Consider the following 21,458-nt stretch of genomic DNA (forward strand, 5'->3'; position numbering starts at 1 on the left):
AACTTGCTAAGTCAAGCAAGTATATCCCTGGGTCAACAAAGCACATTACAATCCAAATATAAGAAATATCACAGGGGAATCAAGCACTCCCCTCATCTATCTTAATTTTTGTTTTCTTACACATTCACTACTAACTTCGTGTATCTGCAATCTAGCCATGCTTTACAAACAGATGGGTTTCTCACAGACTTTACCTTCAGCTTGATTTTGTGGATGCTTTCTTCTCTTTGTTTCTAAAATGATACTAGTATCATACCTCATCACACCTAGATCCTGGGATCTCCCTTTCTAAATTCTGCCTCAAGCTGACAGTTAAGCTTGCCATATCTTACTACACAGCTTAGATATGGATATATTTTCACATAGGCTTTAGGGATTAGTCTAGGCTTAAAAAGTAAAATCCCTTCTCTTTTAATGTGCTGAATTACACATGTTTACATACGTGCATAATTACATTTACAGTGACTAGAAATATCATAAGATCAAGCTATGCCAGTTATGTGCAAGCCTCTCTAGAGGATCTTTATTGTAAGATGCTGGTCTACTGAATATTCTTGATTGAGTTTTTTGTTTGTTTTTGTTGTTTCTGGTTTTTATTTTTTTATTAAAATATTTTTTTTATTTTCATAGACATTTTGATTCATTGTACACAAATGGGGTACAACTTTTCATTTCTATGGTTGTACACAATGTATATTCATACCATTCATGTACTCATACATATATAGGGTAATACTGTCTGTTTCATTCTGTTTTTCCATCCCCACCCCCTCTCACCCCTTTTTCCTCTACACCATCCAAAGTTCCTTCATTCTTCTCTTCCCCCCACCCCCCCATCATTAATATATTGTCACGCACTTATCAGAGAAAACATTTGGCCTTTGGTTTTTTGGGCTTGGCCTATTTCACTTAGCATGATATTTTCCAACTTCATCCATTTACCAGTAAATGCCATAATTTTATTCTTCTTTATAGCTGAGTAATATTCCATTGTGTATATATACCACAGTTTCTTTATCCATTCGTCAATTGAAGGGCATCTAGGTTGGTTCCACAATCTAGCTACTGTGAATTGAGCTATGAACACTGATATGGCTGCATCACTATAGTATGCTGATTTTAAGTCCTTTGGGTATAAACTGAGGAGTGGGATAGCTGGGTTAAATGGTGGGTCTATTCCAAGCTTTCTGAGGAATCTCCATACTGCTTTCCAGAGTGGTTGTACCAATTTGCAACTCTACCAGCAATATATGAGTGTGCCTTTTTCCCCACATCCACGCCAACACTTATTATTGATTGTGTGCTTGATAACAGTCATTCTAATTGGAATTAGATGAAATCTTAGGGTGTTTTTAATTTGCATTTCTCTAAGTACTTGGCATGATGAGCACTTTTTCATATATTTGTTGATCACCTGTATATCTTCTTCTGTGAAGTGTCTGCCCATTTCCTTAGCCCATTTATTGATTGGGTTATTTGTATTTTGGGGGTAAAGTTTTTTAATTTCTTTATAAACTTTGGAGATGAGTGCTCTGTCTGAAGTGTGTGTGGAAAAGATTTGCTCCCACTCTGTAGGCTCTCTTTTCACATTGCTGATTGTTTCCTGTACTGAGAAAAAAACCTTTTAGTTTGAATCTATCCCATTTATTGATTCTTGCTTTTATTTCTCGTGCTATCGGGGTCTTGTTAAGGAAGTCTGATCCTAGGCCAACATGATGGAGATTTGGGCCTACTTTTTCTTCTATTTGGTGAAGGGTCTCAGGTCTAATTCCTAGATCCTTGATCCATTTTGAATTGAGTTTTGTACAGGGTGAGAGATAGGGGTAAGTTTCATTTTACTTCATATGGATTTCCAGTTTTCCCAGCACCGTTTGTTGAAAAGGCTATCTTTTCTCCATTGTAAGTTTTTGACACCCTTGTAAAGTATGAGGTTACTGTACTTATGTGGGTATGTTTCTGTGTCTTCTATCCTCTACCATTGATCTACCTGTCTATGTTGGTGCCAGTACCATGCTATTTTTGTTACTATTGCCGTATAGTAGAGTTTAAGGTCTGGTATAGTGATACCTCCTACATCACTCTTCCTGCCCAGGATTGCTTGGGCTATTCCAGGTCTGAGACAGGGTCTTTCTCTGTTGCCTATGCTCATCTTGAATTCCTGAACTCAAGTGATCCTTCCACCTCAGCCTCCAGAGTATTAGGATTACAGGATGTGCCTCCATGACCAGTTTCTACTGAATATTCTTAAAAGATACCAGATTATTTTCTTTTATTCTCTGAAGTTTGTTATTGTCATTGCTACGTGCTCACAGAGAAATATGTATTTTAAAAACGTTACAATTTGTGAAGATTTATTATTTTAGCCAAGGGCTATATTTGATAGTGTTTTATAACACAGTCACCAAAAGGTCAAAGAAATTATAATTAAGCAAATAAATTATAGCAATATGGCATAATGCTTAAGAACACAACCTCTGCAAGTTTGAGCCCCAGCTCCAGATCACCAACCTATGTGACATCATTCTGTGCCTCATCTTCCTCACTTAATGATAAATAAGACCTTCCTGAAAGGAACACTAGTATTAGTAAATAAGCTGATTTTCACAAAATGTTTAAAATAGTACCTGGGGCATAGTATTCTTTTGCCTTATAGGTTTAAGGTAAAAGAAAGAACAAGAGAGGAAGGGAGTTTTATAAGGAACAAACCTGATTATAGCCTAGTTAAGATCATGCAAATTTGTAATTATGAAATAATTGTTTTACAAACTGTACATTTAGAAGAAGGAAAAGAAAAGAATAAACAGGAGAAAAAGAAAGAATCAACATGTTTGTGGGGGTGCTTTCCCTTTGCTTGTCTCTGAAGGTGACTTTCTGGGAAAATGTATGTTATTGTCCCTTGAGCAGTGTATGATTAGTTTCTTCATCATACACAGACAAATTAGGAAGGCTGCTGTGGTGCCCAGAAATCGTCTGTTAAACAAAGTCAAAATTAATGATAAAATTGAGTTCCCTTTGTGTTTGATTTTCATCTATCTGCACTCAATTATAAACGAGCTATCAAAGAAAGCTACCCATTAGCTGTTAATTCATAATGACTTCAGAAAGCAATCCCTATACTACCATTGATATCTCACTGACAACCTCCTACTCTCTGTAGAGCTTCAGTTGAAAATGAAAACAGAAAAGCAAACTACATAATATAAGCCACTCCTTAGTCAGAGTTTTGTCATGAAAAACTCCAATGCACAGAAATCAATTTTAATATAAACAAGCTATGATTTGATCTATGTATTTAAAATACAACTATTTTTATCTTTCATCATGATTCACTGTATTTTAAGTAAAAGTATATATATGTAGTAACAGTATGTTTTAGATTTCTATTTCATGTGTCAGGTAAGTATTCTTCAAAGTTTGAGAAAATTTTCAGTGAGAAAAATGTCTGAAACAGAACTGATGTGAGCTTTGTTCTATAAGAAACACCATCTAATTATTAATTTGAAGTAAGAGTGATATCATCCCATAACTGGAACTTTCTCTCCTCACAGGACTAATATAAATGACTAAACATTCTGACTTCTGGAACACTTAAATCTATTTAGTAGTCCCCTAATGAACTGACTCTTAACTATAAAGTAAATGAACTAGCACTAATATAAACAGGTGATTTAAAGAAATATTAAAACAACCTTGGGTCTTGATTTAAAATAATAATCCATAGATTTGTGTATATTCGATTTACTATATCCTTCTTATAAAAACAAAGGATATGTAATTTTAAAATAAGGTCATGTGATATTTAAAAGTAAAATAAGAAAGGAGGGTTAGGAGACAAAGTAACTACATAAGACTGGATTGTCAAGTAGTTATTCTAATTGTACATTTACTTTCTGTTTAGCTTTCTAACAAACAAAAGAAAATGGGACACCATGAGATAAGTATCTCAAATCTTCAAGATAATGTCAAACTCTTTATTAGAAGTTTGTAAACAGTACTGACAATAATCTTTGAATAACATGTTATAAAGAAAATGATAATACTCCTTAAAACAAACTGCTTTCCAAACCAGTATTTATTTGGATCTTTTCTTACCTTGATGTTAACAGAACTCTGCCAATGAGCAACATACACATGCCTAAATTCTAGGAATTCAACATTACCAATAAATGGTTTTATAAATTTCTTTTACTTTCTGTATAATGTGCCCATACATATATGTGTCCAACAGTGAAATGCACTTACCTGAGGGTCACTATTCTTTCCGTTCATACATAAAATAAGAAACACTAAGTAACTCTTATGAATCAGACATTACTTGGTCCAAGGGGCACAAAGATGATTAAAACTCTGACTCTGTCTTCAAAAATGCACAGTCTAAAACGGGATCAATTGATAACTGATTAGTTATAGGCATAATAATAGATTACTATATAATTGATACACATTTTGGTCACAGTGAGCGAAAGGTAAACAGGCTCTAGGAGACTGGAGGAGAAAGAAATAATTAGTGAGGGGAAAACAGAGGTTGAGATTATGAAAAACGTCACCAAAATTATTTGCACATATCAAACATTTGGAGTCTGTCCAACTACTAAAACAGGGAAAAGCCATTCTAAATAAAAGGACATTGTCTTGGCATTTACTGAGACAGGAAGAGCGTCATGTTTGCAAAACTATAAGTAACTCGTGTGGACAGTACTGGATGAAGACTAGACAGAGACATATCCAGAAGCCAGAGCATGGAAGGCTCTGTATGGCAAACCAAGAGGTATGGAATTCATAAGAGCCAGTATTGTTCATTTTTTATTTTAAACAGATATGTGTTTAGGTATATCATAAATAGGAAGTCAAATCTTCAAACATGACAAAGAATGTGCTTTATTATTTTATGTGAGTGTGAGGAAATTTGAAAATGGACCAAGTTACCTTTTTGTCACATGTTTTGAAAGCCTCAGCAATAGGCAAAGGAGGTTGGAAGAAACTCAGCACAAAAGGTTTAAAGCAGAAAAATAACATAAGCAGATTTTCAGTCTTAGAATGATGACCTAAGCTGTAACATGAAAATGGTCCAGGGTATGTGGGGGACGAGAACCAGCAAGAAGAGTTAAAAAGATATGGCCACTTCAGCAAGAATAAAAAATGAAATCCTCTGTTAGGGCAAATGGTAGTCAAATTTTTAGAAGATCAAGGATAAAGATAAAATCAAGTGACTACATGGATAAAAGGTCAAGTAAATGTAAAGGAATAAGATTCAAATCAACATCAGAATTTTAATTGACAACATGTAAATCAAAAGTAGAGCACTTTCTTAAAGATGTTGAGAGTAAACAACAGTGAATCTAGATTTCTAAATAAACTTTAATCCTAGATTTAAATAAAATGTATAACATTTCAAGCTATCTCTAAAAGAAATTCAATAGAATATGAAATAGGAAAAAATACTAATATTAAGCTGCAAAAAGAATGATTTATGACAAGTGTGAGGCAGCAGCTAGTATACAGCAACATGTTAAACTTTATGTGTGGCACAACTAAAAATGACAACTGAGAAATGCAGAAGAATGAGACTCTATCATAAGCCATGCTGCAGGTGGACTCATTTATGAACTTCTATGAAATAGGAATGTAAACATATGAATTCAAATGGTTCATAATGGTAAATGAGATTGGTGTTGTTTCATAGATATATGTTCAAATAAAGTTTGTCATCCTGCTATTAGAGCTAGTTTATTTCCTCTTTTATCATTAAGTAAGAGCAGAAGAGGATAAAACCAATAAACAGGAGGTGAAAATATGAAAAAACATACGTGATAATATTTTTTTTTCTTTCTAGACATGTTGACCATATAAAAGTAAATCAGAGTGGATTCATGGATCATTTAAGTAACTAATATTTGTCTATGGAAAAAGATACCACTTCCAGTACATTTATACACTCTAGAAGAAATAGAAGAAAGAGAATAAATGTCTGTGAGAAAAAAAAAATGTCATCAAGCATCAAAGGCCTGAATAAAACAAGAAAGCCCAGGTTAAAGAATAATTAGTCATTATTGAAAATTATAAAGGTTTTTTTTTTTTTTTTTTTTTTTTTAAAGTAAGAAATGTTGAAATTAAGAAACAATACAAGCCAGGCACAGAGACTGGCACACACCTGTAATCCCAGAGGCTCCGGAGACTGAGGCAATAGGATTGCTAGTACAAAGTCAGCCTCAGCAACTTGGGGAAGCCCTAAGCAACTTAGCAAAACCCTGTCTCTAGATAAAACACAAAAAAGGGTTGGGGATATTGCTCAGTGGTTAAGTGCCCCTGGGTTAATTCCTGTACAAAAAACAAAAAACAAAAAACAAAAACAAAAACAAAACCTCAATTGTGTGATCTTGCATGTTTTCAGAGTAAAAAATCTCTTAAAATAGATTCAATATTTTATTTAATCTCCTTATACATATAACATCATTATCAGTCAATAAAAGTCAAACTGACTATACTGTATGCCACATATACCTGTACGATCTTGCTTGACTTAATATTCTATCATCCCATAATTGACCCCAACAACTTTTTGTTAATCAACATCCTCCAACTCCTTCAAGACAAAGTTTATGATGCAAATCTTCCCATAAACCCCTAATTTTCAACCTGTATCCATTATTCTTCTCCTTCTTTCTACTCCCCCCAAAATCTCTTATCCATGTCCTCTTTCTCTGACTTCTTTATTGGGTTCTTTCTTGGCCCACTGAAATTTGCCAAAAATAAAGACAACCAAATCACAGAGAAAAACCTACATATTCCATTTACCTAGTCCAGATTTTCTCTCAAAAAAAAAAAAAAAAAAAAAATACCAGTTTCTTCTCCTATTCCTTATCAACCACAGTATATTTGAAAAATACCTGTGTTTATGGAGAATTTTCTTAAACTATACATTCAAGGAAAAGCATTTTAGTTTTTCTTTTCTTAACACACATCCAAAACAGTACAATGCTTCAAGTGTGGAAAATATAAGATTAAATTGTTGAATAAGATATTAAGAAAGAAAAAAAACAAAACTAGATAAAGAAATTAATGCAGACTAAGCTTAAAAAAAAAAAAAAAAGCAGGGAACACCACTTCCAGTTCCTCACTCATTTCTCTAGGCAAATGGACTTACTCTACAGACTGGCAAATAGACTGCCTTACAAATTTACACACTTATTTTGTTTCCCATCCGTATTACAGCAAGCTTAGGGGTTGGGGGAGGAAGGAAGAAAGAAAAATGAATCAATTAACACTTTATTCTCATCTACAGAGGGGAGAACATTTTCTAATATCTTATTTAGGTTCATTAACATTCATATTGTATTTTGCAAACACAAAGAATTATCACCACTGTGGTAAGGGAAAGTGCATCTAATTCTAACTATGCATTCTCCCACAAATTAGATGTTTCAGGGTCTTAAAGGTTGATTAAGTTGAACTATGTAACAAATGAAGTGAATAAAGAATTTTCTGTAGGTCACAGAGAAAAAAAATTTTATCACATATAATAATATGTAAAGACATCACAAGCAAGAAATAATCAGTTTGACTGAAATCCTATAATCATTATATACTGTGAGAATATAATGACCCAACTGCAGCACCAGAATCATAAAATATTCTTCTACCCAGCAGAGAAACTTGTTCTTCCATGTAAACAAGGAGATTTTGAAGTTTGAATTAAAAATGATAAATTTCCCCAGGGTTTCTTTTCTCACCCCAGCAAATACCCATTGAAATATGTAACATCAAGATGCACAAGGCAGCAACAGAAGACAGAAAAGACAAGAAAACACAAAGTCCAATAAATTTTTGGAACTTGAAAAGCAGTTTGAGGGATAAGGAACTAAGTAGAAAAAGACAAAACCTATAATCTGACATTGCAGAGGAAGAACCTGAAGAGAACTAGCTCTGCCCCTCCCATCTTAAAAAAATAAGAATAAAAAACCTGAAAGATTCAGTATCTGGAGACTTACCACTGAGGAAGGTAAGATTCCATGTTAAAAATATGGAAGATGAAAATTCATGTATCCCTTCCTACTACTTCCTACCCCTCAAACAGAAGATCAGAGGTTCATTCTTGGCAGGGGAGGGAGGAGATGAATTAGGAAGTTTCAGACCCAGAGACAATAAGAAATCAAATGGCAGAGGAGAATCATATTGATGAAAATAGGCAGGTGGAGCCCTCATCCACTTTCCCTGTCCTTATCCCAAAACAGCAAAAACAAGTATAAAGTCCTCATTAAATACCTATTCTACCCACTCTCTGTAGGAGACTAGAAGATTCAGCTTGGGAAAAAAGTAAATGAATTCAGAGAAAAATTTTTACCCTGTGCCATCAATATAAGATTAGGCTCATCTTCTGACCACCCCACAATAAAGCTCACCAGAAACCAAGCATCATCAATGCACAAGAGTTTTCATTTGCTTTTTCCTACCTCATTTGAAAATATGACTGTATAACCACGAAGAAAGAAAATATGAAAGAAATAATTTAATGTGAGGTGGGTACAAAAACCTAAAAAAAAAAAAGAAAATAAATATCTATATTTTCAAAGAGATAAAAATATCTTTGGGCATTTAATTAAAACAGAATCTATTCAAAAGGGAAAGAAATAGCACCAGAAATTTTTAAAATACGATTACTAATATAGAAGTAGTTGGAAAAAGAAAGAGTAATCTCTCCAAGTGACAAAGTCAGAATGATGGGCAACTTAGAAAAACATAAAAATATCTACAATATTGAATATACAAATATTATAAATTCCCAAAACAGTGAACAAATAATATGAAGATAAAGAAAGTGGCCCAGATATGACACAAGAAAATATTCTAGAAATGAAGAACAAAGTGCTTACCAGATCAATCTTTTTAGGGAAGTAATTAGATACATTTGCAACACGCCTCATCCCTGGCCAAAATCTCTCAAAGGTATCCTTCTGTCTCAACCTTATTCCAGATCTCAATAATTAGTTTTGCTTTGACCATTTTATCTCATTACCATTGTAACCCAGACTCTCTCCACAAATTCTCTCTCTCCTTTCTATTCCAGGAAGGTACCTTCAGTATTGTTTCTCACAACCTTTGAAAAGGAGAATTGATAGTTTCCACCAAAAGAACTAAAAAATATGGCATAAAATGATATGTTGAATGTAGGACATGGTTCAAGTTCTACTTTGTGTAACTTTCTTTCCTCTTCTTTTCTGTGTGAACTCAGACTGACTGACAGCATAGTATAAAGTAGAAAAGCAGGGCTGTGTTGTCAGAAATACATGAATTCAGGCCCAGATTCTACTCTATCCTTAATCTCTTTTCATCTTAACTTAGTCAACTTAAGACAAAAATGTAATTATCATACCTGTTTTCATACTGTTATATAATTAAAACAAATATGAATGCAATCCTAATTTTTTTCCTGCATGTTAAATTACAAATACAGGTATTAGGCTTCGTGTTCCTTTTCTACCAATCAATTGTGTAAAGTCTAACTACAATGTATAATCAGAAAAGCAATATGATCTACTATGAAATGAACTGTCTCCTCCCAAATTCATATGTTGAAAATGTTAACCCCTAATATGATCTCTTTGGAAATGAGACCTTTGGTAGTTAACCAGGTTTAGGTGAAGTCATGAAGTTCATCCCTCATGATGGATAAGCTTAGTGCCTTTACAAAACACACCAGAGAGATTTATTTGTTTTTTAGGGGGTAGTAACCAGAGACTGAACTCAGGGGCACTTGATCATTGAGCCACATCCCCAGCTCTACTGTATTTTATTTAGAGACAGAGTCTTACTGAGTTGCTTAGCACCTCACTTTTGGTGAGGCTGGCTTTGAACTCCGGATCCTGCCGTCTCAGCCTCTCAAGCTTCTGGAACTACAGGCCTATACCACCACCCCCAGCCACACCAAAGAGTTTACACATGTGTGGACACATGCATTCTCTCCCTCCCACACCCTTGCCCCTCTGCCATGTGAGGATAGAGAGAAGAACTACAGTCTAGAAGCCAGGAAAAGAGCCCTTAGAACTCAACCATGCTGGCATCTAGGACTCCCAGACTCCCAAACTGTGAATAAATAATTTGTATTATTTAGGATATGGCAACCTGAAGTTTTGGAAATGTTAAAGGGCTGGTATCAAGAAACCTCTGCTTTAGTCCACTTTTCCTGCAGATTGATGAGGTAAAATTAAACTACACAAACATCCTAAACACTAAAAACCAATTCTAAATGTCCTTGCTAGTCATTTAGAATCATAAAAGACGACAAAATGGGAATTAAAATAAAACTAACTCTTCATAGTTTGCCTCCAACTCCTGACCTCTAAAAAATGAGTTGCATTTTTGCTAGTAGGACAGGCATGTTTTTTCACCCAGTTCTCTGCCAAGGAGGCTGGACTATGTGGACCCTATTTACAGGAATTCTGACTGACCATTGGGCTAGGCCAATATAGAGAGCCCCAGTAACTGATCAGAGAGAGAGGGGGAATGAGGGAGCAGAATAATTTCTCCACTCTAGCTCCTCCCCTACAAAGTTACCCTGAGTTAACTGTGATTCTCACCAAAGCTCAGTGCTCCTCTAAGGATGGCCCACTCCTTTTCCACTCGGTTTCAAGCTAATAATCCTTTACTTCTCGAGGCTTAGACATGGTTAAAATTTAGATGCCTTCTCACCCTATCCCCCTCTGAACAATCTTGTGGTTTCCCCTGCACACTCAACTTTGAAAATAGCTTTTTTGAAAATAATACCTATTCAAACTGTCCTATTTTGAGCATGCCATTTGCTTCCTGTTGGGACCTCGATCAATACACACTTTTACTCAGGCTGCACTTTCAGGTTAAAATATCTTTTTTCCTTCTATCCTCTGATCAACTTCTAAACATGTTACCAAGCACGCTGAATGTTATTGCCCCTCTGTAATTTCTCTGTTGCCATCACAGAATAAATAAACTGTTCATTCATTTTTTTGCTGATAGCACTTTCTGTTTAAAATACACACAGATACAGATGCCAACACACACATTACAATGCACTACAAGCATCACAGATCAAGGACATCACCCCACACAAAGCAGACACTTAATAATAGTGACAAACTGCTATGAAACAACTGGGAAAAGTTTTTTTTTTTTTTTTAAATATAACAATATTATTAAAAGTATACATTTTAAAATAGTGAACAAAAAAGCATTAAATTAGCTTGGCTGTGTATGTAAAATAAAAGACTATTTCAAGAAACTAGTCTTCTATTTATCCCTATATCTTTATAGCATAGAAGGTTTAATTTCCCTTATGATATTATTTTATTTTAAAATTTTTGTTTGAAAAACTCATTTTTAAACTTTTAAAAAATGAGACTTTTATATAACCACATAGAAGTTAAATGTCCTTTTTTAGAATATTCAATTAAAAATATCAGGTATTTCACAGAGAAAACAGCTATTATCTCAATGGTAAGTGATGGGTTTTTTTTTATTAATGGCTACCAGATAAGTCATAAGAGAGAGATTCTCAAGTGAGTAATAAAGGTCAATCCCTTGTGGACTGAAACAAATTTTCAGGTTCAATTTAAAGTAAGATTTTTAATTACCAAGATAGACTACCTAGGGACAACTTCAGATTGAAAGACAAAAAACGTCGTTCGTTGATTTTTTTTTTTATAGAGAATTTAACTCCTCCCCCAAAGAAAATCTGATATACCACTTTCCATAAGAGGATAACTAATTATATCATTATATTAATATCATAATAGTATCTAAATGTGTCCTTAACATTTAAAATGTCTAAAACTATGGATATTATTTTAGGTCTATCTTTAGAGTTCATTTCCTTCAGTGTAATTTTGAGAGAATAATAATGATGAAAAATCATTATTATTGAATAATAGTTAAAAATAATTTATGTGATATTTACTGAGTGTTTCTTTGCTGCTAAACAGATTTTAAAGGACAGGTAACAATAAAAAAGCCATTTTTAAACCATCAATTTTCATTAAAATAATTTGTTTTAAAAGCATAGTATATAGTACATAGTGTAATAAAAAAACTATAAAATATTTCAGTTGGATTGGAAAGGCAAATGCATAACAGTAATTCCCCATGTATACCAATAATCATTCATTAAATCATTCATTAAACCTAATATAGGTTGAGTATCTCTTTTTTGAAGTGCTTGGGATGAGAAATGTTTGAAGTTTTAGATTTTTATTCAGATTTTGGAATATTTGGGAAGAGGATCCAAAATGAAATACCAAATTCTTTAGTACTTCATGTACACATACCCTGAAAGTTATGTACACCATGTGCATGAAACAAAGTTTCATGGTATGGAATTTTCCACATGCAGCATCATGTTAGCATTCAAACAGTTTCAGATTTTGGACCATTTTAGGTTTCAGATTTTTGGATTAGGGAGGTTCAACACATCCTTAATTATTTTACCATTTGTACAGGAAAAAAACATATTGGAATAAATTCATTCAACATTTAAGTTAAAAAGTATGTAAGGTTATTCAGGGCTCATAAAATTTTCGAAAGGCAGAAAAAAATTCTGCAGCATTTTTGAAAATTAGTAAATTGTTTCTAAAATAAAGAAACATTAATAAAAACAATAACTATTTCATTGCCTGACAGTTTTCACAAATCAGGCCTTATAAACTATAGAAGAATGAGGTTATTTCATATGTGTCTTTAAAACTAAGCCAAAAATGGCTTTAACATTTAATAACTAGTTCTTGAGTATCTTCTCTGCCAGGCACTATTCTTATAAATGAGAATATACAGGGTAGTAACAAAAAAGCAAAGGCCCTGCTCTTGTTAAGCTTATATAGATAGAGAAAAAGAATTATTTATATTAAATTTAAATCCCTCTTATTGTATATACTGTAACTATTTTTTCTCTTTTTCAGTTCAGACTAAAAAGAACTTTGGCTGCCATCCCATGTTAAATTGTCTCTTTACTCCATACAATATGCTTTCTTAGAGACTATATTATTTTTGGCAATGTTTCAGTAATTTTCATATAAACTTAAAATTTAATTATTTGTAAAAAAAAAATATTTTAAACCTGTAACACACACAATGCATTTTGATTTTAAACATACTTTGTAATTATATCAATACTGTTAAATAACAAATGTCAATAAAAATAATTCAATCATAGGATCCATCATGATAATTATCAAAGGAAGGGAAAAACATACAGACATGAACATATATGAGCACAGCTTAAAATCAAGTAAATATAAAAGACTTTAGATATATTCCTATGTAACTAAAAGCCAGAAATCTGTAATCCAGATTTTGGAACCTGCTAAGCATGCCTTGAGAAAGAAGGGTAAACCCACTGTTTCTGTTCTGAATGCAAAACCATATTACCAGTCAATGCACTGGGAGTGTGCAGGATGCTCAGCCTGCCTCTCATACACAGGCACTGAAAACAAAACCTTTCAAGTCAGAGGATAGAAAGGGAAAGATTGAGAAAAAGCAGGTCCCCAAAATGCAGGGATCCAAAATAGCATCCCCTCTCACATCCATGTGAGTCATTGTAGACAGATTCCCAGGACTATCTCTATAGGTAAAACTCCTTTTCAAATTTGCGGACTTAAAGATGGTGTCCATCTTTGTATAAACTGTACGCTTTTTTTAAGTTATACTTTTGCAATTACTAAAGCTTAGTTCTTCTATATCACTTCTTATATAAAATTTCTGAACATCTGATAACACAACTAAATCTGATATCTTACCAGGTAAACAGTTCTAACCTAACACCTTCCAATTTATTGATGCCCTCTCTTAAATTTTCCTGATTAGACATTAGACTGCTTCTCCTAACATTATCATATATAAGTTAGACATTCTTCTATTTTAAAATAAACTATGCAAACAGGATAAAAACAAAATGATAAGCTCAAGTAAAAACAGGAGGGAGGAGCATACCTTTAATTTGGATCCATGAGGTACCAGTAGAGACTTATTCTGCTTTGGTGGGATGTACAGCTCCCATTTTCCATAATCCATTTTTTTATATGGGTATGAAAATGGATTCCAACCATCTAAAAATATAAAAAATGATCAGTTAACAACTTGCAAATTTTAATAATTAATAAATTTCAAGTAAAACATAAAATACTAATTGCTTACACAAAATCAAATTGTCTGAAATATAGTTTTCTAAGGCTGTACTAGAGACTTAGAAAAAAGTGGTCATTCTAAATTTATCTGATATTTCCTTGTTCATTCCGAAGTTTAGTAATTTGAGTTTTCTCCCTCTTTCTCTTTGTTAGTGTGGCTAAGGGTTTATCAATTTTTTTTATTTTTTCAAAGAACCAACTATTTATTTTGTTAATTTTTCCAATTGTTTCTTTTGTTTCAATTTCGTTGATTTCCGCTCTGATTTTAACTATTTCCTGTCTCCTACTACTTTTGGTGTTGGTCTGCTCTTCTTTTTCTAGGGCTTTGAGCTGTAGTGTTAAGTCGTTTATTTGTTGATTTCTACTTCTTTTGTTGAATGCGCCCCATGAAATAAATCTTCCTCTAAGTACTGCTTTCATAGTGTCCCAGAGATTTTGATATGATATGTCTTTGTTCTCGTTTACTTCTAAGAATTTTTTATTTCCCTCCTGATGTTTTCTGTTATCCATTCATCATATAATAGTGTATTATTTAATCTCCAGGTATTGGAGAATTTTCTGTTTTCTATTCTGCCATTTATTTCTAATTTCAATCCATTATGATCTGATAGAATACAAGGTTGTATCTCTATCTTCTTGTATTTGCTAACAGTAGCTTTGTGGCATAAGACATGGTCTATTTTAGAGAAGGATCCATGAGCTGCTGAGAAGAAAGTGTATTCATTCTTTGTTGGATGGTATATTCTATATAAGTCCGTTAAGTCTAAATTGTTGATTCTGTTATTGAGATCTATGGTTTCGTTATTCAATTTTTGTTTGGACAATCTATCCAGCAGTGAGAGAGGTGTGTTAAAATCGCCTAGTATTATTGTGTTGTGCTCTATTTGATTTCTGGAATTGAGAAGGATTTGTTTGACGTACATGGATGAGCCAATGTTCGGGGCATAGATATTTATGATTGTTATGTCTTGCTGATTTATGGCTTCCCTTAAGCAGTATGTAATGTCCTTCTTTATCCCTTCTGACTAGTTTTGGCTTGAAGTCCACATTATCTGAAACGAGGATGGATACTCCAGCTTTTTTGCTGTGTCCATGTGCATGGTATGTTTTTTCCCATCCTTTCACCTTTAGTCTATGGGTATCTCTTTATGTGAGATGAGACCTTTGCAGGCAGCAAATTGTTGGATTTTTCTTTTTAATCCATTCTGCCAGTCTATGTCTTTTGATTGATGAGTTCAGGCCATTAATATTCAGGGTTATTATTGTGATATGATTTGTATTCCCAGTCATTTGACTCATTTTTGTTTTTTGACATGATTTGGTTTCCCCTTTATTTGGCTATTCCTTTAGGCTAGTTACTCCCATTGCTGATTTGCATCGTTGTTTTTCATCTCTTCCTCATGGAATATTTTGCTGAGAATGTTCTACAATGCTGGCTTTCTTTTTGTAAATTCCTTTAGCTTTTGTTTATCATGGAAGGATCTTATTTCATCGCCAAATCTGAAAGTAAGTTTTGCTGGGTATAAGATTCTTGGTTGGCATCCATTTTCTTTCAGGGCTTGGTAAATGTTGTTCCAGGCCCTTCTAGAGCAAGCAATTATGAAATTCATCTGGAAGAATAAGAAACCCAGAATAGCTAAAGCAATCCTCAGTAGAAAGAGCGAAGCAGGGGGTATCGAAATACCAGATCTTCAACTCTATTACAAAGCAATAGTAACAAAAATGGCATGGTATTGGTACCAAAATAGACAGGTAGATCAATGGTTCAGAATAGAGGACATGGACACAAACCCAAATAAATACAATTTTCTCATACTAGACAAAGGGGCCAAAAATATGCAATGGACAAAAGATAGCCTCTTCAACAAATGGTGCTGGGAAAACTGGAAATCCATATGCAACAGAATGAAACTAAATCCCTATCTCTCACCCTGTACAAAACTCAACTCAAAATGGATCAAGGCCCTCAGAATCAGACCAGAGACCCTGCATCTTATAGAAGAAAAAGTAGGTCCGAATCTTCAACTTGTTGGCTTAGGACCAGACTTCCTTAACAGGAATCCCATAGCACAAGAAATAAAAGCAAGAATCAACAACTGGGATAGAATCAAACTAAAAAGCTTTCTCTCAGCAAAGGAAACTATCAGTAATGTGAAGAGAGAGCCTACAGAGTGGGAGAATATCTTTGCCACTCATACTTCAGATACAGCGCTAATTTCCAGAATCTATAAAGAACTCAAAAAACTCTACACCAAGAATACAAATAATCCAATCAACAAATGGGCTAAGGAAATGAACAGACACTTCACAGAAGAAGATGTACAAGCAATCAACAGATATATGAAAAAATGTTCAACATCTCTAGTAATAAGAGAAATGCAAATCAAAACTACCCTAAGATTTCATCTCACCCCAATTAGAATGGCAATTATCAAGAACACAAGCAACAATAGGTGTTGGAGAGGATGTGGGCAAAAACGTACACTCATACATTGCTGGTGGGGTTGCAAATTAGTGCAGCTACTCTGGAAAGCAGTATGGAGATTCCTCAGAAAGCTTGGAATAGAACCACCATTTGACCCAGCTATCCCACTTTTTGGCCTATACCCAAAGGACTTAAAATCAGCATACTACAGAGATACAGCCACATCAATGTTCATAGCTGCTCAATTCACAATAGCCAGATTGTGGAACCAACCTAGATGCCCTTCAGTTGATGAATGGATAAAGAAACTGTGGCATATATATATATATATATATATATATATATATATATATATATATATATATATATAATGGAATATTACTCTGCCATGAAGAATGATAAAATTATGGCATTTGCAGGCAAATGAATGAAATTGGAGGATATCATGCTAAGTGAGATAAGCCAATCTCAAAAAACTAAAGGACGAATGATCTCGCTGATAAGCGGATGAGGACATATAAGGGGAGGTAGGAGGGGTTAGCATTAGGGTTAGGGTTAGGTTTAGGGTTAGGGATAAGGAGGGTGGTAAGAATGGAGGAAGGAAGGACTGTATAGAGGGAAAAGAGGGGTGGGAGGGGTAGGGTGGAAGGGAAAAAAAGAACAGAATGAATCAAACAAGACTGCCCTAAATTTATCTAAAAGTTTGCTTTTTTGCTTCCTAAAATTAGACAGAGATTATGACATTTTCAATTGTACTTTCAACTTTGTGATACTTTTGTCATTAACTAGGATATAAAAGAAACTAATAGGTCCTTTTTTTAAGTAATACCATCAATAAAGAAAGGTGATACCAACACTAAAAGAAATGCATTCTAGGCATCCATGGTAGGGAGGAAAAAAAAAAAGAATTGAAATCATATGTACCCAAATTCGAAAGAGTGTGACAGAGATCAGTTAAAAATAAAGAAACACCTCAAGTCAGAAAGTTGGAAATTATATAAACTACAAAAGGTGAAGGAAAGCTGGACTCTAAATCCAAGTGGAAAGCCAAAATAAACAATGACAAATTCATGCCCACAAGAAAACTTAATATGGGTGGCATTAAAAAACAGTGCTCAAAGGACACATTATTAAATAAATGGTGATGGGACAGTTGGTTATCCTCATAAAAAAATAAAATGTATCCATATTTTATAATATATTGAAAATTATTTGAACATGGATTATATTTAAATATTATCTACAGAAATAGATCTATATTCTTGGGTTTTAAAAGGAATTTTTTTTTTTAAATCAAGACACAAAAGAAACTTTAAGGAAAAGACTAATAAGTTTGACTACTAAAACTATAAGCATATCTTCACGGAGAAAGAGATCAACAAGGCCTGGCTCAGTGGCACATGCCTGTAATCCCACTGGCTCAGGAGGCGGAGGCAGGAGTATCTCTAGTTCAAACTCAGCACAGCAAAAGCAAGGCACTAGCTCAGCAAGACCATGTCTCTAAATAAAATACAAAATAGGGCTGGGGATATGGTTCAGTCGTTGAGTGACCCCGAGTTCAATCCCTAGGACTGAAAAAACAAAAGAGACAGAGAGATCAGCAAGACACTCTATTAACAGGGTAACAATCTATTAACATTGTAAAAAAGAAACAGCATAGAAAGTATGCAAAGAATATTACAAGTCAATGAGAAAAAGGCAAACCAATGGAAAACTAGACAAAGAATATAAGGACACTTCAATGACAATAAACATATGTAATGATACTGAAGCTCACTTTTAATCAGGGAATCAAAACTAAGAAAACAATGAAGTGTCATTTTCCACTCATTGCATTGGCAAAAACTCAGCTCCAAAATATCAAGCAGCCAACAAGGATATAAAACAATACCGCTGCTGAGTGTATAAATGGAGAAAAACAATTTAGCATTATATACTGAAGCTGAAATTATGTTAACCCTGTGGGCCAACATTTCTATTCCTAGGTAATAACCTAGAGAATTCTCACAAACATGCCCAAGAAAACATTCAAAAATATCCACTGAAGAATGGTTTGCAATAACAAAAAACTGTAAGCAATCAAAATTTAAATCACTTGCAAAATGAGTAAATACCTTACAGTATAATTAAACCACAGAATGAGACACAATAGTACTAAATTAATGGATTAGAGTGAATATATCAATATATACAAACATCCAAGACATAAAAGTTAATTTGAAAAGGAAACAAGAGTATCATTTATATGATGTTCAAGGAATATGCACAGAGTAATGCTTACAAGGACATATAGTAAAAATATTAAAACATAAATGGGAATTTGAAATATCAAATTCTAAAGCTATTCTCTCCAGATAGAGAAAAGGGAAAACAAGAAGCTTCAATAATGTCTATATTTTATTCTAAAGGTGAGTGGTGTACACCCAGATGCTTATTACATCACTTACCATTTGCTTATGCCTAAAATATAGTTTTAAAAAAACACAGTCTTGTAACACACAGTTATTGACTGACATTAGATATTCAGCTGAGAGATAATACAAGCATCAACAAAACCTTTTCATCCCATGACTTCCTCCTTGACAGCCAACTCTCCCACTTCCTGAGCTCTAAGGATCTCTACTCTCAGTCAATCTGAATGATCAGGGTAAACTGAGAATTAGAAGCAATATTTAAATAAAGATCCTCCTATATGTTTCCTTGCTTTCCAACATGAAGACAACCTGAAAATGTCTAAAGGTATTTACCTTTAGGAGCAACCCAACAGAATCAGTGTCACTAATACATAACCTTCCCCTAAAATTTCAAGTACATCTCACCTATGTATGCTATAACATTCCTTTACCGACACTGAGTTTAATATATTATTAAAGAAAGAAAATTGAACTTAAAACAAGAATATCAATTGGGTGTGGTGGCGTGTGCCTGTAATCTCAGCAGCTCCATAGGCTGAGGCAGGAGTATCACAATTTCAAAGCCAGCCTCAGCAAAAGTGAGGGACTAAGCAACTCAGTGAGACCCTGTCTCTAAATAAAATACAAAAAAATGGGGCTGAAGGATGTGGCTCAGAGTGGTCTAGTGCCCCCGAGTTCAACCCCTGATACCCCCTCAAAAAAAATCTGGGTACGATAACCCTATATACATTTACTGTCTTTTTATGAAGTGTTCATGAAGTATCTTTTCTCATGAAGTGTTTATGCTAAACACTTCAAGTAATTAATAAACTTAATACAAGCAGATTTGTTCTTGGTTAAACATGAAAATAAAAAGTACAGTTATTAATTAATTTTTTCATTAAAATGGTACTTTGTGCATAATGTAGGTTCTCCTAAATAGGAAACTGAAATTAGTGTTCAAAATAAGTCATCTCTCAATCAAGGTTATATTAAGAAAAAGTACACCAAACTCAATACTAAAATTTATAATGGAGTATCCATTTAAAATTGACCTATTAATAAGCTTTTGTTAGCTGGGCATGATGGTGCACACCCATAATCCCAACTGCTCAGAAAACTGAGATAGGAGGATCTCAATTTCAAGATCAGGTTTGGCAAGTTAGCAAGACCCTGTCTCAAGAAAACAAATGGAAAGGTTTCAAGAGGTAGCTAATGGTAGATCACTGCTCCTTCATTCAATCCCTAGTACTACCAAAGAAAGAGAGAGAGGGAGAGAGGGAGGGAGGGAGGGAGAGAGGGAGACATGTTATTACTTTAAAAGAGAAACTTCAATGATATGTGAAATTTGTAGATAGAAAGAGCTATATTACAGCAATGTAAAAAAATGTTTTAGAGTATCAGAACAGTTCCTTAGTACACCATCATTTGAGTTTCAGGATCTATAAAAAAAAATTATTATTATTTGTGTGAAGAAAAAATATTTCCATTAAGTCATATTTTCCTTTTATAATATCCATATATTACAATTTCCATTCTGATATTACGATGATTTAAAACTACAAAAGCAAATGTAGATTAATCATAACTCCACATTGTAACTCCTCAGGAACTTCATTTAACACCTCTACTCCTCATAGAAACTCAGGTGTTGACTTTCACTACAGATCCTTTTAAACCTATCCTTTAAAGAAAGATTAAGAACATCCTCACATGTGCGCTAAAAGAAAATTCACTCCACCATTGATCATAAGCAAAGTAGAACACACTGAAGATTTCAAACAGGTAAGAGGAAGGTGTGCAAGCATATATGCATGAAACTATTTGACATTTCTGCAACAGTTTCTCCCCCACATAAATTGATTTTACTTTTAAATAAAATCTAAGAAGGCAAACTAATAAGTTAATAGACATATTTTAGAGAAATGTACATCTGGTGAATTAAGTCATGTGACTATTCCTGAATTTTGCTGAATTAAACTAAAAATAAGGCAATAATGCTAATAATAAGCAGTTCTAAGACATATCAGAATACGTCTAAAAAGTGTACATTTTTAGCTGTACATTGAAATGAAAGCTTTTTGCATTTCAATCCTATCTGATTTATATCCTTAGTATGCATAACAGAATTGATTTCATGAAATACATAATGTAAATAGTTTGTATTACTATGCAGGCCTGAGGGCAGAACCAAATATAATCAAAAATAATGTGATAATTATTTACTTCTCTACCAAGTACAGAACTATCAACTCAAGATTGCCTAGTTTTGTAGTTTTTAAACTTTAGCATCAGATCACCTGGGGTGGTTAAAATACATTACTGGGTCCCACCCTGCAGTGATTTTGGTTTGGTAGATCTGAGGTAGAATCTCTGAATTTCTAATACCCCAGTGATGTTGGTGTTGCTGGCCTCTGAACTGCACTTTAGAAATGATTTTTGAAGTTAAATTGGTGAGTTGGTGTGCTCAGGTGTTCTCTACTTCAAGGTTTGTAA

The 21,458-nt window shown here is 33.8% G+C and overlaps 1 protein-coding gene across 2 annotated transcripts in view; it reads right to left on the minus strand.

The window, feature by feature from the left end:
- Positions 1–21,458, minus strand: part of GBE1 (1,4-alpha-glucan branching enzyme 1) — a 309,783-nt gene that overhangs the window by 207,448 nt on the left and 80,877 nt on the right. For both annotated transcript variants that reach the window (XM_079156010.1, XM_079156011.1), the window contains exon 3: positions 13,951–14,066. In XM_079156010.1, coding sequence (XP_079012136.1) covers positions 13,951–14,066 — 116 coding nt within the window. The remainder of the gene's footprint in view (positions 1–13,950; positions 14,067–21,458) is intronic.

This window comes from Sciurus vulgaris (genome assembly GCF_902686455.1).
Source record: "Sciurus vulgaris genome assembly, chromosome: 10".
Taxonomy (NCBI): Eukaryota; Metazoa; Chordata; class Mammalia; order Rodentia; family Sciuridae; genus Sciurus; species Sciurus vulgaris.